The sequence below is a fragment of the Xenopus laevis genome, chromosome 7L (assembly GCF_017654675.1).
Source record: "Xenopus laevis strain J_2021 chromosome 7L, Xenopus_laevis_v10.1, whole genome shotgun sequence".
NCBI lineage: Eukaryota > Metazoa > Chordata > Amphibia > Anura > Pipidae > Xenopus > Xenopus laevis.
The window spans coordinates 134,431,735-134,443,734 of NC_054383.1; the positions used below are offsets into that span (position 1 = coordinate 134,431,735).

Below are 12,000 nucleotides of genomic sequence, written 5' to 3' on the forward strand. Positions count from 1 at the left end.
TGTGCTTGAATGGCTGCCCCCATGGCTACACAGCAGCTTGTTTATATAAACTATAATAGTACTTATCTGTTATCTACTGTGTATCCTGTGCTTGAATGGCTGCCCCCATGGCTACACAGCAGCTTGTTTATATAAACTATAGTAGTACTTATCTTATAGTTTTTCTTAAGAAAATACACCAGTTTTACCAGTACAGGGCAGCAGCATATTATATTGTAATTCCTTTAATATACTTTAACTGTTTCATGTTACTGTTCCTTTAAGTTAATCTCTGAGACTCAAGCCACTAATCCATAGCCAGCTATATCCCTCCCCCTACATTCATCGAATAGACGATGGAATGCAAATGACAAAAGGAGGAGGAGCTATGCTAGGGTTGGTGGTGCCTTTACATTGTGTTTCCTACTGAAGAACTACCATGTCTTTCCAGATTTTGGGGACACTCACATTGGGCCAGTGACTATTTTCATATTAGTGACAATATTTGTCCCAATGGCACAAATACCCTTGAGGTCACAAATATATAGTAAGGGTGAGGGAACTCCTAACTGTACAATATAATAAATACATCCTATACATTTACATTAAATAAAAATGGTCATATGGTCCAACCCCACCCACCACAAAATGCCCAACAATAATGAAAAAATGGTTGAAAACTAGAAACGAATCAAACTCTTTTAAATTCAGAAAATCTTTTAAATTCAGAAAATAGGAATTCCACTGAATCCAAATTCTGCAAAAATGGCTGGGGTTAGCACTGGGAATGTTATATTGTATACAGTATATACTGTGAGTGGGTCTCTAAACAGCAGCCCAGAGCATGTGCTATGAATCAGCAGAAGAGATGGAAAACTACGTGGGGCATCTTTGGAGGCACAATTCTTCACTGCTAAATGTCTATGATGGATTTTGAAATTTTACAGAAGCTCAAGATACATCACGTGTAGCATTTCGAACATAGTTCTTTGTTGACCTATACTTAAACAAACCATCCCCCAGAAATGGTAGACCCTTTATTCTAATTGTGTGGAAGAGCTATATCACATATGTTCTAGGAGAAATGATCGAATAATACTGCACTACAAACATAGGCCAAAGCTTTCCTGTCCTTGTGGCAGTAGGAGTTTGAAGAGATGTTCAGATGGGGCAAAGCATTAGAGATTCAGTCAATTGGACCTCCCGCATCACAATTAGGGTTATGTTCCGTGGAACAGAGCACTAGGTCACCACGAAGAAGGTCTCGAGCAGCTTCACGTTCCAAACGACAGAATCGTTGAGGATGCTGAGACCTCATATGAGTCATGATGATTGTGTCCCGAACATGCTGATCTCGCTCTCCTGACGATAACAATACATGGCACAGATCGCAATGGATCAGCACATCTGAATACAACCGTGCCATTAATGCCCGCTGGTGAGCAGAGAACCGACTGCCACTCCGATCCCTTGACTCCTTAATACCCTGGTTCACTTCCTGCCGTCTACAGGGTGCATGGGGCTGATGTCTGAGAGGAACAGGCACGAAGGTCTTCCTTGTCTGTTGCCTGTTAGACCTGCGGTTCATTAACATCATCTCTGTGGAAGACACCTCCCTGCTCCATGCATGAGCAGAGGTGGAAGACCCAGTGACCCTACTGCCATCTGCAGGAGAAGTCAGGGAATTAGAATTTTGGGGTAGCAATGCTTGGTTGGCAGCAGGCCCCCTATGCAGATGCTTCCCATGGACCCTGCTAAGATGATTAAAAAGGCAGGTGGTCCCCAATCGACACCCAGGACTTCCTCGTCTCACTAGGGCTCCGCATATTTTGCAGATGACCACAACAGAGTTACCAGCGGTGTGGCCAGGGGGAATTTCAAAAAAATCCCAAACTGCTGACCTACCCTGAGTCCCTCTGAATGGTGAGCTCACGACCTCAGCAAGAACTAGAGGTGTAGAAATATCAACCTGTGCAACCTGCTTAGTCCCACCATCTCCATGAATACTTCCTGAATAAGGGTCAAGAGCTCCATCGGCATCAACTTCCTCCACCTTTATTCCTGAGCTAGTGCTAACCTGGCTGGAACCTGTAGATTCAGAATATCCACCAACCAAATCTGCATCCATTTCAAATTTCAGAGTTTAATTTCTAGGCCCGGAATCAACTAAGCAAGATGCCTCCATGATGACCCCATCAGACTTTGTATTCTTTAATGGCCCATGTTTGAAGGGAATTATACTCAAGGACAGTCATGCAGATAACGTAACTGGAACACATGAGAAGACTGGAACCAATCCTTCTAGCTTAGCTTGATTCCTCAAAATCTACAACTACTGCAGCATTACCTACTTATCTAACAGTGGATAAGCACTTCAAATAAGTCCCTAGTAAGTGCCGCAGTAAAGGATCAGATGCTCTATTACTTACACATCTTAGGGTATCATTGTAAAAGAGAGAAGATTCAGCTGTCCATGCTACATATTTCAATGTTCCTTCTCCACACCTTTCTTTTATTTAAATAGTAGCTGCTGCATTATGTTCTTTAAACAAAATGGCACAGGTCATGCCTAATGAAGTTATTTTAGTTCAATCCAAGCATTCCCTTTGCTGATTCAGTTGGCAATGGGATTTGTTACTCCTGAAAAGGACATAAAGGTGGCAAAGCAACTTGTCCCCAGAACTGAGATGGGTGTAGGAGTAGCAGAGTGTTAGCTGGAGATTCCTGTGGATGATGGAAGCAGTGAGATAATTCAGCAATCCCGGACCTTCTTAGGCCAGAGAATGTAAATAAGAAAATCCAACTGGTTGTGCCGTCTGTAGACTCCTCAATCCTGGGAGCGTTGGCTGATCTCAGTGTCTTCTATATTCAAGTTTCCCCAACTATAGTCAAACAAGAAAATATATATAAATATATATGTAAGTTTCTGAACAGGAATAGATAAGTTAGCTTACTTCCCAAATTGCTAGTTTGTCGAGATCCTGCTGCAAGGATGCCCCACCTGCAAACACTGATACATTACTTACAATAGGTCATTGATGATGAACAAGTTAAATAAAACTAGCAGCCTTTTCTATTTGCATACTGAGCTTAGCCTCATCCTCCTCACTTACATTAGGGGGTCTATAACAATTACTACAATGAATTTGCCGGACTCTTTACAATTGGTGAAGAACTCCACCCATACGACTTCTGCCCCCTCATTTTCTAACATAACCTCCTCCTTTATATAAGCTTTTAAATCCTGCCTACCATACAGACATACCCCTCCTACTTTTCTATTGCCCCTGTCCCTCTGAAACAAAGTATAGCCGCTGATATTAACTGCCCAGCCATGTGACTCATTCAGCCATGTTTCGGCCACACCAATCACATATTTTCCCTCCAGCACCAGCACCTCCAGCTCTCCGAATTTACCAGTCAGACTTCTAGCATTTGTAAACATACATTTAATACTGGTCCCATATTGAACATATGACATGTGCTCCTCCCTATCCTTAATATTATCCCCAACCAAATCTCCTCCCCCATTTTCCCTTCCTTTGCCCACTATCTCATCTAACCTGTCTACCACTGAATCTTTTACTGAACCCTCTCCCCCCGCCTAGTTTAAAATCTCCTCCAATTCTCTAGCCATCTTCTTCCCCAAAACAGCTGCACTATCATCATCGATGTGCAGCCCATCCCTAGCAAAGGGCCTGTAGCCGACTGAGAAATCAGCCCAGTTCTCCAAAAACCCTCCTCACTACAACATTCTCGCAGCCTCTCATTAATCTCCCCATGTCTTCTTAGCGTCGCTCATGGCACAGGTAATATCTCAGAAAATGACCTTGGAAGTCCTCCTCCCTCAACTTTACACCTAGTTTTTTAAAATCATTCTTGAGGACTTCACCACCACCTCTAACTTTGACCTATACCAATATTTTTTTTTTAAATATTCTATATTGACCACCAATATTTCCTTTTAACTTGTAAGGGGGGCAACGGCCACCAAAGTGTTTAAAAAAAAAACTTTTATGGGGGCCCTGGCATAAATTTTTTTTTTAATGTATAGGGGAGGCCCTGACCACCAATGTTTTTTTTAAAAAAAAACTTATATGGCGTCCCTGGTGAAAATGCTTTTTTTTTTCTTGTAGGGTGGCCCTGAGCACCAATGTCTTTTAAGAACTTTTATGTGGGACCCTGGCCGACAACAGTAACATAACTCCCCTCTTCTGGGCCCTGGTGCAGGTTGTGCACACGGCGTGAGGTTTCTTTACCGCGTTTGCTGCTGCGTGATCTCAGGCGGGCCCGGAGGGGGAAGAGGGCCAGGGTGCAGTTGCACCCCCAGCTCCCCCGGTAATTAAGCCACTGGCTGGCAATGATTTTTATTTCTGATTATAATGGGTCCTGACCACCAATGGCTTTTTATAAGTTGTGTGCGAGGAGGCTTTACCATTTTTAGCGCTGTCTGCGTGGCCTTTTTACTGAGGTGTGGGCGGGATCTGGGGCGGTGCTTGGGGCCCCGGGATTTCTGATGGCAGCCCTGCCTGTGTCTACCAAGACCCCAGCCCAGCTATGTCCCTCAGGCAGTGGGCAGTTAGCAGGGGAATATAAAACACTATCAGAGGAGATGCACCAGCAATAAACATTTCTCAGCAAATGAATAGGAGCCTGATGTGGTTGCCTTGGCAACAGTCAGGGTATTTACCCAGCAGCCCTAGCAACACCGGGGCCCTTGGGGAAACAAAGCAGAGCAGTCTAATTCATACAAGAGACACTCTGTACCCTCTGCCCTGAGTAAATGCTAAAACGCGCAGAGGCCCTTTAGTCAAACGCTGATAATTAAAGGGCCTGGTCAGAGACCTATAATCGACTATTCAGCAGAACATTCCCAGAGACCGTTCCATTATTGACCATCAGCGTTAGGCCTCCTCCTACCTCAAGTCTGCCTTCTGCAACCCCGAGCTCTCCAGAATAACAGCCCCGGTGCATTGTGGTACATAGCTCCGCCCCTTATTGAACGGGACGCCTACACTCACCACACGAAAATGGGGGGATCCTTATTACGTCTTCCCTTGACTTGTATATTGTATTCCAGAGAGATCATGAGCAAATGACACAACTGCAGTTACATGGGCTGCCCCTCTTAGTTACATAAAGAAGGTCTCCGGGAATCTGATGACAGCGGTAGACAGCGCCACTCCCCTTCTTGCGTGCGCGTTCTGGCAGCTTGGAATGCGCAGTGTTTTGCGCATGCGCAGGGTGTATTTCAATATGGCCGCGTCTGAGGTGGCTTGTTTAGTAACTAGGCGCTTTTGAGGGAGGACTCCGACAGCCGTTTCTTACGTTCAGTGTATTTTTTCCGAGATGTTTGAGGAAGTGCCTCTGTCCCTCAGGGATCTGGTGTCTCGGAGCAGAATGACGCGTGTTATTTCCGCTAAATACACGTGGGGGAAGGGCGGATACAGGGGGAATACAGCTCCGGGGTGTCATTGCTGGGGTTTAGTTTAATCCTAGTGAGGGCACTGCAAGGAGTGAGTGTCATGTTTGTGCAGGTTCCCTCCATCACCCCTGTCTTTATTACAAACCGCAGGGGCAGCTTCTGGGATTGCATGGGCGGGGCTATGACGTGGAGATGGGTCAGTTTTAGGGAATCCTGCCCATAGGAACACTGCTCAGTCAGCTTTGACCCAGACAGCAGGTTCATTGGCTCCTGATACAGTACTGACCAATGTGTGCAACTCTGATAGGAAACTGTGTAAGCTCACTGGTGAAGGGGACAACGAACCGACTGCTACTGGAACCTTTGGATTTCGTCTGACCAACAATGCCTAGTATTCCGGATCCGGGGAACTTCCACAAAGAAACACCAATGAGTGGATCAGAATAACAAGTTCCGTTTATTGAAGGTCAAACATAGGCTTATATAGGTTATAAGTAAAGACGTCCCAATATAGTGACGTATCGCGTTAGCTAAGATATCTTGTCTGAGACAAGCTGATAATATTGTTTTTAGTACATGATGATACTTATGCAAGGTTGTCTAAGAAGAGACAGTACAGGGTCGTACAGAAAAACAAGTACAGAGGCCTACAAGGGTCGGCACGTAGGCATGTTAACCCTTCAACTGGGACAGGGACTGATGGGAATATGATAGGGACCTTAGATTGTAAGCTCACTGGGGCAGGGACTGATAGGAATGTGATAGGGACCTTAGATTGTAAGCTCACTGGGGCAGGGACTGATAGGAATGTGATAGGGACCTTAGATTGTAATCTCACTGGGGCAGGGACTGATAGGAATGTGATAGGGACCTTAGATTGTAAGCTCACTGGGGCAGGGACTGATAGGAATGTGATAGGGACCTTAGATTGTAAGCTCACTGGGGCAGGGACTGATAGGAATGTGATAGGGACCTTAGATTGTAAACTCACTGGGACAGGGACTGATGGGAATATGATAGGGACCTTAGATTGTTAGCTCACTGGGGCAGGGGCTGATAGGAATGTGATAGGGACCTTAGATTGTAAGCTCACTGGGACAGGGACTGATGGGAATATGATAGGGACCTTAGATTGTACGCTAAACTGGGGCAGGGACTGATAGGAATGTGATAGGGACCTTAGATTGTAAACTCACTGGGGCAGGGACTGATGGGAATATGATAGGGACCTTAGATTGTAAGCTCACTGGGTCAGGGACTGATAGGAATGTGATAGGGACCTTAGATTGTAAACTCACTTTGGCAGGGACTGATAGGAATGTGATAGGGACCTTAGATTGTAAGCTCACTGGGGCAGGGACTGATAGGAATGTGATAGAGACCTTAGATTGTAAACTCACTGGGGCAGGGACTGATAGGAACGTGATAGGGACTTTAGATTGTAAGATCACTGGGGCAGGGCCTGATAGGAATGTGATAGAGACCTTAGATTGTAAGATCACTTTGGCAGGGAGGTACTGAATGTGATAGGGACCAGGGCAGCCATCAGGGGGGGAGAGTTGTAGGGGGCCCGAGGGTAAGGGGGGCCCTACACTTTCTTGATTATCCGGGCCCCCCTGCTTTCTGAGAACTGCCGACTTCGAGAAGGCAGGGCTGGAGCGCAAGGGGAGGTATCTTCTGTCCATTACTTCCCCTTATTGGTCACTGAGTTTAAGTCCCGGTTGAGCTGCTTAGGGATTGGATAGCTGAGGTTTGAACTGCTCCTCCAGCTCATCAAATCACCATGCAGCTTTACCAGGACTTGAAATTCTTTGACCAATAAGGGAAGACAATGCTGTCACTGGAAGAAGATGCAGCCACCTGTGCTCCCCTCCTCCCTTCTGTAGTTGGCAGCTCACTGACAGCAGGTGGGCCACACTAATGAAGTAAGTGCAACATTGCAGCAAATTTTTTTTAAACTTCTGGGGGGGGGCAAGTTTTTTTACATGGACGTTTAAGGGGGCCCTGGCCACCAATTTGTTTCCCCATGTGGTGTCCTAGCCACCAATATTTTTAAATGGGGGGCCCTGACCACAAATGTTTTTTTCAATGGGGGGCACTGCCCACCAATATTTTTTTATTAACATGTGGGAACCATATCCACCATTGTTTTTTTAGTGTGTGGTGGTGGGCAGACCTGTAGGTGGGGCTTGTGGTGGGTACAGCCCAGGGGGCCAAGGAAATATTTTTTTGTATGGTGCCCTGCGACTTCTGATGGCGGCCCTGATAGGGACCTTAGATTGTAAGATCACTGGGGCAGGGACTGATGGGAATGTGATAGGGACCTTAGATTGTAAGATCACTGGGGCAGGGACTGATGGGAATATGATAGGGACCTTAGATTGTAAGATCACTGGGGCAGGGACTGATGGGAATGTGATAGGGACCTTAGATTGTAAGATCACTGGGGCAGGGACTGATGGGAATATGATAGGGACCTTAGATTGTAAGCTCACTGGGGCAGGGACTGATGGGAATGTGATAGGGACCTTAGATTGTAAACTCATTGGGGCAAGGACTGATGGGAATATGATAGGGACCTTAGATTATAAACTCACTGTGGCAGGGACTGATGGGAATGTAATAGGGACCTTAGATTGTGAGCTCATTGGGGCAGGGACTGATGGGAATGTGATAAGGACCTTAGATTGTGAGCTCACTGGGGCAGGGACTGAGGGGAATCTGATTGGGACCTTAGATTGTAAGCTCTTTGGAGCAGGGATTTATGGGATAGGGACCTTAGATTGTAAACTCACTGGAGCAGTGACTGATGTGAAATGTGATAGATTGTAAGATCTTTGCAGCAGAGACTTATGGGATAGGGAACTTAGATTGTAAGATCACTGGTACAGGGACAGATGGGAATGTGACAGGGACATTAGATTGTTAGCTCACTGGGACATGGTCTGATGGGAATGTGATAGGGACCTTAGATTTAGGGGCAAATTCACTAAGCGCCAAAAATGCGCTAGTGACGCCTTCACCAGGGCGCCACTAATTCACTAAAATCCGAAGCTGCGCTCAGGGAGGCGAAAGGTAGCGAAGTTGCGCTACCGTTAACTCGTCAAGCAAAGCTAGTGATGCCTAATTTGCATACGGCGGGAAGTTAAAGTACAATGGATGTATATGTAGCAACAAATACATTACACTACACAAGCCTGGGAAAGCTTCATAAAATAAAATAGAGTTGTTATTTTGCCCTATACATGTGCCCACCGTATAGTTAAGGTGCCATATGTTAGGAAATGTAGGGGGGAGGGAGGGTACCCCAAAAAAAATTACGATCTTTTTCACCCTTAAAAAAGTAAAATACACCATAGTTTTTTGGGACTTTTTGGGAATTTCAACTTTTTTTGAAGCAATCCCTATCTACTCTATTGCACTTCACCTGGTCTGAGGTGGTGATGGCAAGTCTGGCGCAAGAGGTAACATTCAGAAAAATCTGCAAGTTAGTGAATTAGCTTAGTTACGTCCGTTCGCCATAGCGCAACTTCGCCTGATGTAAGGGTGAGAAGTAGGGCTAGATTAGGTCCACTTCGCTAGCGAATTTTTGCCAGCGCCTGTTCACGCTGACGAATTTTCGCTAGTGTTAGCCACTTCGCCCTTTAGTAAATTTGCCCCTTAGGGTTGCTGTGTTTTTTCCCTCCAGTCAATGTGGAGGGAGGGTGGTGGTGATGTCATTGGGGGGTAGAGAGTGACTGTATTGGGGCAGGGGGGTGAGCAGGTCAGGTAAAGCAGGGAATGACATTTAATCTCTGTACCACGCTGCAGTATATGTTGGTGCTATATAAATAATGGGTAATTATAGTATACTGACAGACTTAGAGTGCTTCTTTCCAATACATCTTAAAGGACACTGTGCCCAACATCATTTATTTATGAGTTGCACCATTTCAAATTCAACTCCTGCTATAAATCCCAGCAATGGACAAAACTCTCTAAATATAATATTGCCTTCCTTCTGCCAGGAAACCACAACTTCCATTCAACATCCAACTTGAACTTCACCGACACATGGAGGGCTGCTTTGTGACATATGCTTTTTGAATATGGTCACGATTCATGTTCAGGGTTGGATTGAGCCTGAGCCTAGGTCGGCACGATTTCAAGGGCAGCATGCCGCCCAACCACATCTTTATCCTGATGCATCGAGGACTGGACGCACAACACATTTTTCATTTACTTACCCACTTGTGTCGTCTACAGTGCCTACGGGTACAGGGAAAGTGTGTGCGAGTACCCACCTGGGGCGGAAGCGGGCAGACAACAAATGGCCTAGGGGCACTGGAAATAGAAATCCGGCCCTGCCTCTAGCTCTTGAAGGAGAACTAAAGCCTAACTAAAGAAGTAGCTAGAAATGTTGTACATGATGTTTTGTGCTTCTGTACCAGCCCAAGGCAACCACAGCCCTTTAGCAGTAAAGATCTGTGTCTCCAAAGATGCCCCAGTAGCTCCCCATCTTCTTTTCTGCTGATTCACTGCACATGTTCTGTGCTGCTGTCACTTACTGAGCTTAGGGATCCTCTCACAATATACAGTACACATAGAATAGAAATGTCACAATATAAGGCTGATTAGTAATTAATACAGATAATTACTACATGGCAGCACAGTGCAATTAGCATCAGAATTTAATAATCAGCAAACCTGTAACATCAGCTTATATTACAGCCAGGGAAGCTCATTTTCTGCTGGATAATTAGTGACGAGCCCTAAGCTTAGCTTCTCAACAGCCAATCAGAGCCCACTGAGCATGTGAGTGTCACAGACATTTTCCAAGATGGTGACCCCCTGTGACAAGTTTGAAGTCCTAATATCAATAATCTGATTAAGCAAATAAATCAGAAAAGTTGTTTTACCCGCAGGTTTGTAATTACTAAATATAACTTCACATGAATGAGGCACTATAGGTTGTGATCCTTGATAGTCAAGGGCACTCTCCCTCACTTTAATGCAAACCAGTTCAGGTGGACAACAAAGTGTAACTAAATCAATATTGACATTACAAACTTCACTTTTAATTCATTCTCTTAAAACGAATCATAGACAGGGCCGTGCCCACACAGCAAACCACAAGAATTTACAGACTTCAGCCTTAAATAAAGTATAAAGATTAAAAACCACGATAAGTGGAGGATGAGGGTATGTAGTAACCGCTGTATATAGCAACTAGTATCAGTCAACTAGTATCAGTAGACTTTAAATTAGCTTAAGTAGATGTTTACCGTATATACTCGAGTATAAGCCGAGTTTTTCAGCCCCCAAAATATGCTGAAAAACTCTACCTCGGCTTATAATCGGGTCAAGCGCAAAAACGGTCGCCGCCACCACCAATGGGAGCAGAAACCCTCGATTTTTTGATTGAAACTTACCAGAAGCTGCTGCATTTCTCACCCTAGGCTTATACTCGAGTCAATAAGCTTTCCCAGTTTTTGGAGGTAAAATTAGGTACCTCGGCTTATACTCGGGACGGCTTATACTCAAGTATATACGGTAGTATGCCCCCTCCCTTCTTTGACCTGATTCCCATTAGGTAAATTCTACTTGTCTACGTTGGGAACGGATGGGAGCTACTTCCCCCACCGTCCACCTATGCTCCCCTACACATTTCACCGTATCTACGGCTTCATTAGGGACATAGGTGCTGGACGCATGTTTCTATAAAGTTTAAATAGACACCCAGTAGCGTGTAATCCGATGGCACACCTTTTGCGCTTCACTTCCGGTTGCGCCACAGTGGAACTAGTCAGTGTTCACAACACAGTACCTTCTGTTGCCCATAGTTGCTTTTTTGCTTACACTGGGCGTGCGCAACCTTACCTTGCCAATACTAGCAGTTACAGAAAGTATTGCTGCTGCCTGGGAGCAATTTGTATCGGAGACAATGTAATATAGAACATGATACTGTCAGTAACTGTTGTGTGATCACAGTAAATAGACTTAAATATCTCGATCTTGCCTTTATGTCTCTTAGACTAGAATATGAGTAAAGACAATGACTTGATGTGTTTACACTGTGTTTACAATTCCATGAGGTTTGTTACTTAAATGTTTAGAAAAACGTCATGAACGTAAAGCCTTCATTTAATCCATAAAGTGCGTTGCTGTTCATAGTGTAGATCCACTCTGCTTCTTTCTGTAGAAGTTTTGTGTCTAGATCACCTACGCTTGTGGTCTTATTTTCTCAATCCCCATAAATGTCATCATATCCATGTTGGCATTGTGCATTTCATTTATGTGATTGGCGACTGACGTGTTTCTTTTATGTTTCACATTGCCCGCATGTTCCATTATTCTGCGCCGGAATTCTCTAATAGTTTTTCCTACATAGTTCATGCTGCAGTTGCATTAACACTATATCATCTATATATCATAACCAAAGTGGAATATGTTGTGTGTATTCCAAAATGTTGTCTCCAAACACCAAATTTCTTTCCAACCCATATAGATGTTGGCATAAGTCGGTGCACATGACCTTCCCATTGCCGTCCCCCTCAATTGGTGATAATATTTACTATTAAAGGTAAAGTAATTATGTGTGAGTATGAATTCTAAAA

The 12,000-nt window shown here is 44.6% G+C and overlaps 1 protein-coding gene across 3 annotated transcripts; it reads right to left on the reverse strand.

The window, feature by feature from the left end:
• Positions 1-635: 635 nt before the first annotated feature.
• LOC108696895 (zinc finger BED domain-containing protein 6) lies at positions 636-5,613 on the reverse strand. 3 transcript variants are annotated; one of them, XM_018226594.2, is made up of 2 exons: positions 5,001-5,613; positions 636-2,861 (listed from the first exon to the last, which is right to left on the reverse strand). In XM_018226594.2, the coding sequence occupies exon 2, from the start codon at positions 2,105-2,107 to the stop codon at positions 1,166-1,168; it is 942 nt and encodes a 313-aa protein (XP_018082083.1). In that variant the 5' UTR covers positions 2,108-2,861; positions 5,001-5,613; the 3' UTR covers positions 636-1,165. The 3 variants fall into 3 exon arrangements, with proteins under 3 accessions (XP_018082083.1, XP_018082082.1, XP_041425751.1); XM_018226593.2 differs by lacking the exon at positions 5,001-5,613 and adding an exon at positions 4,900-5,000; XM_041569817.1 differs by lacking the exon at positions 5,001-5,613 and adding an exon at positions 4,825-4,883.
• Between the last annotated feature and the right edge of the window lie 6,387 nt (positions 5,614-12,000).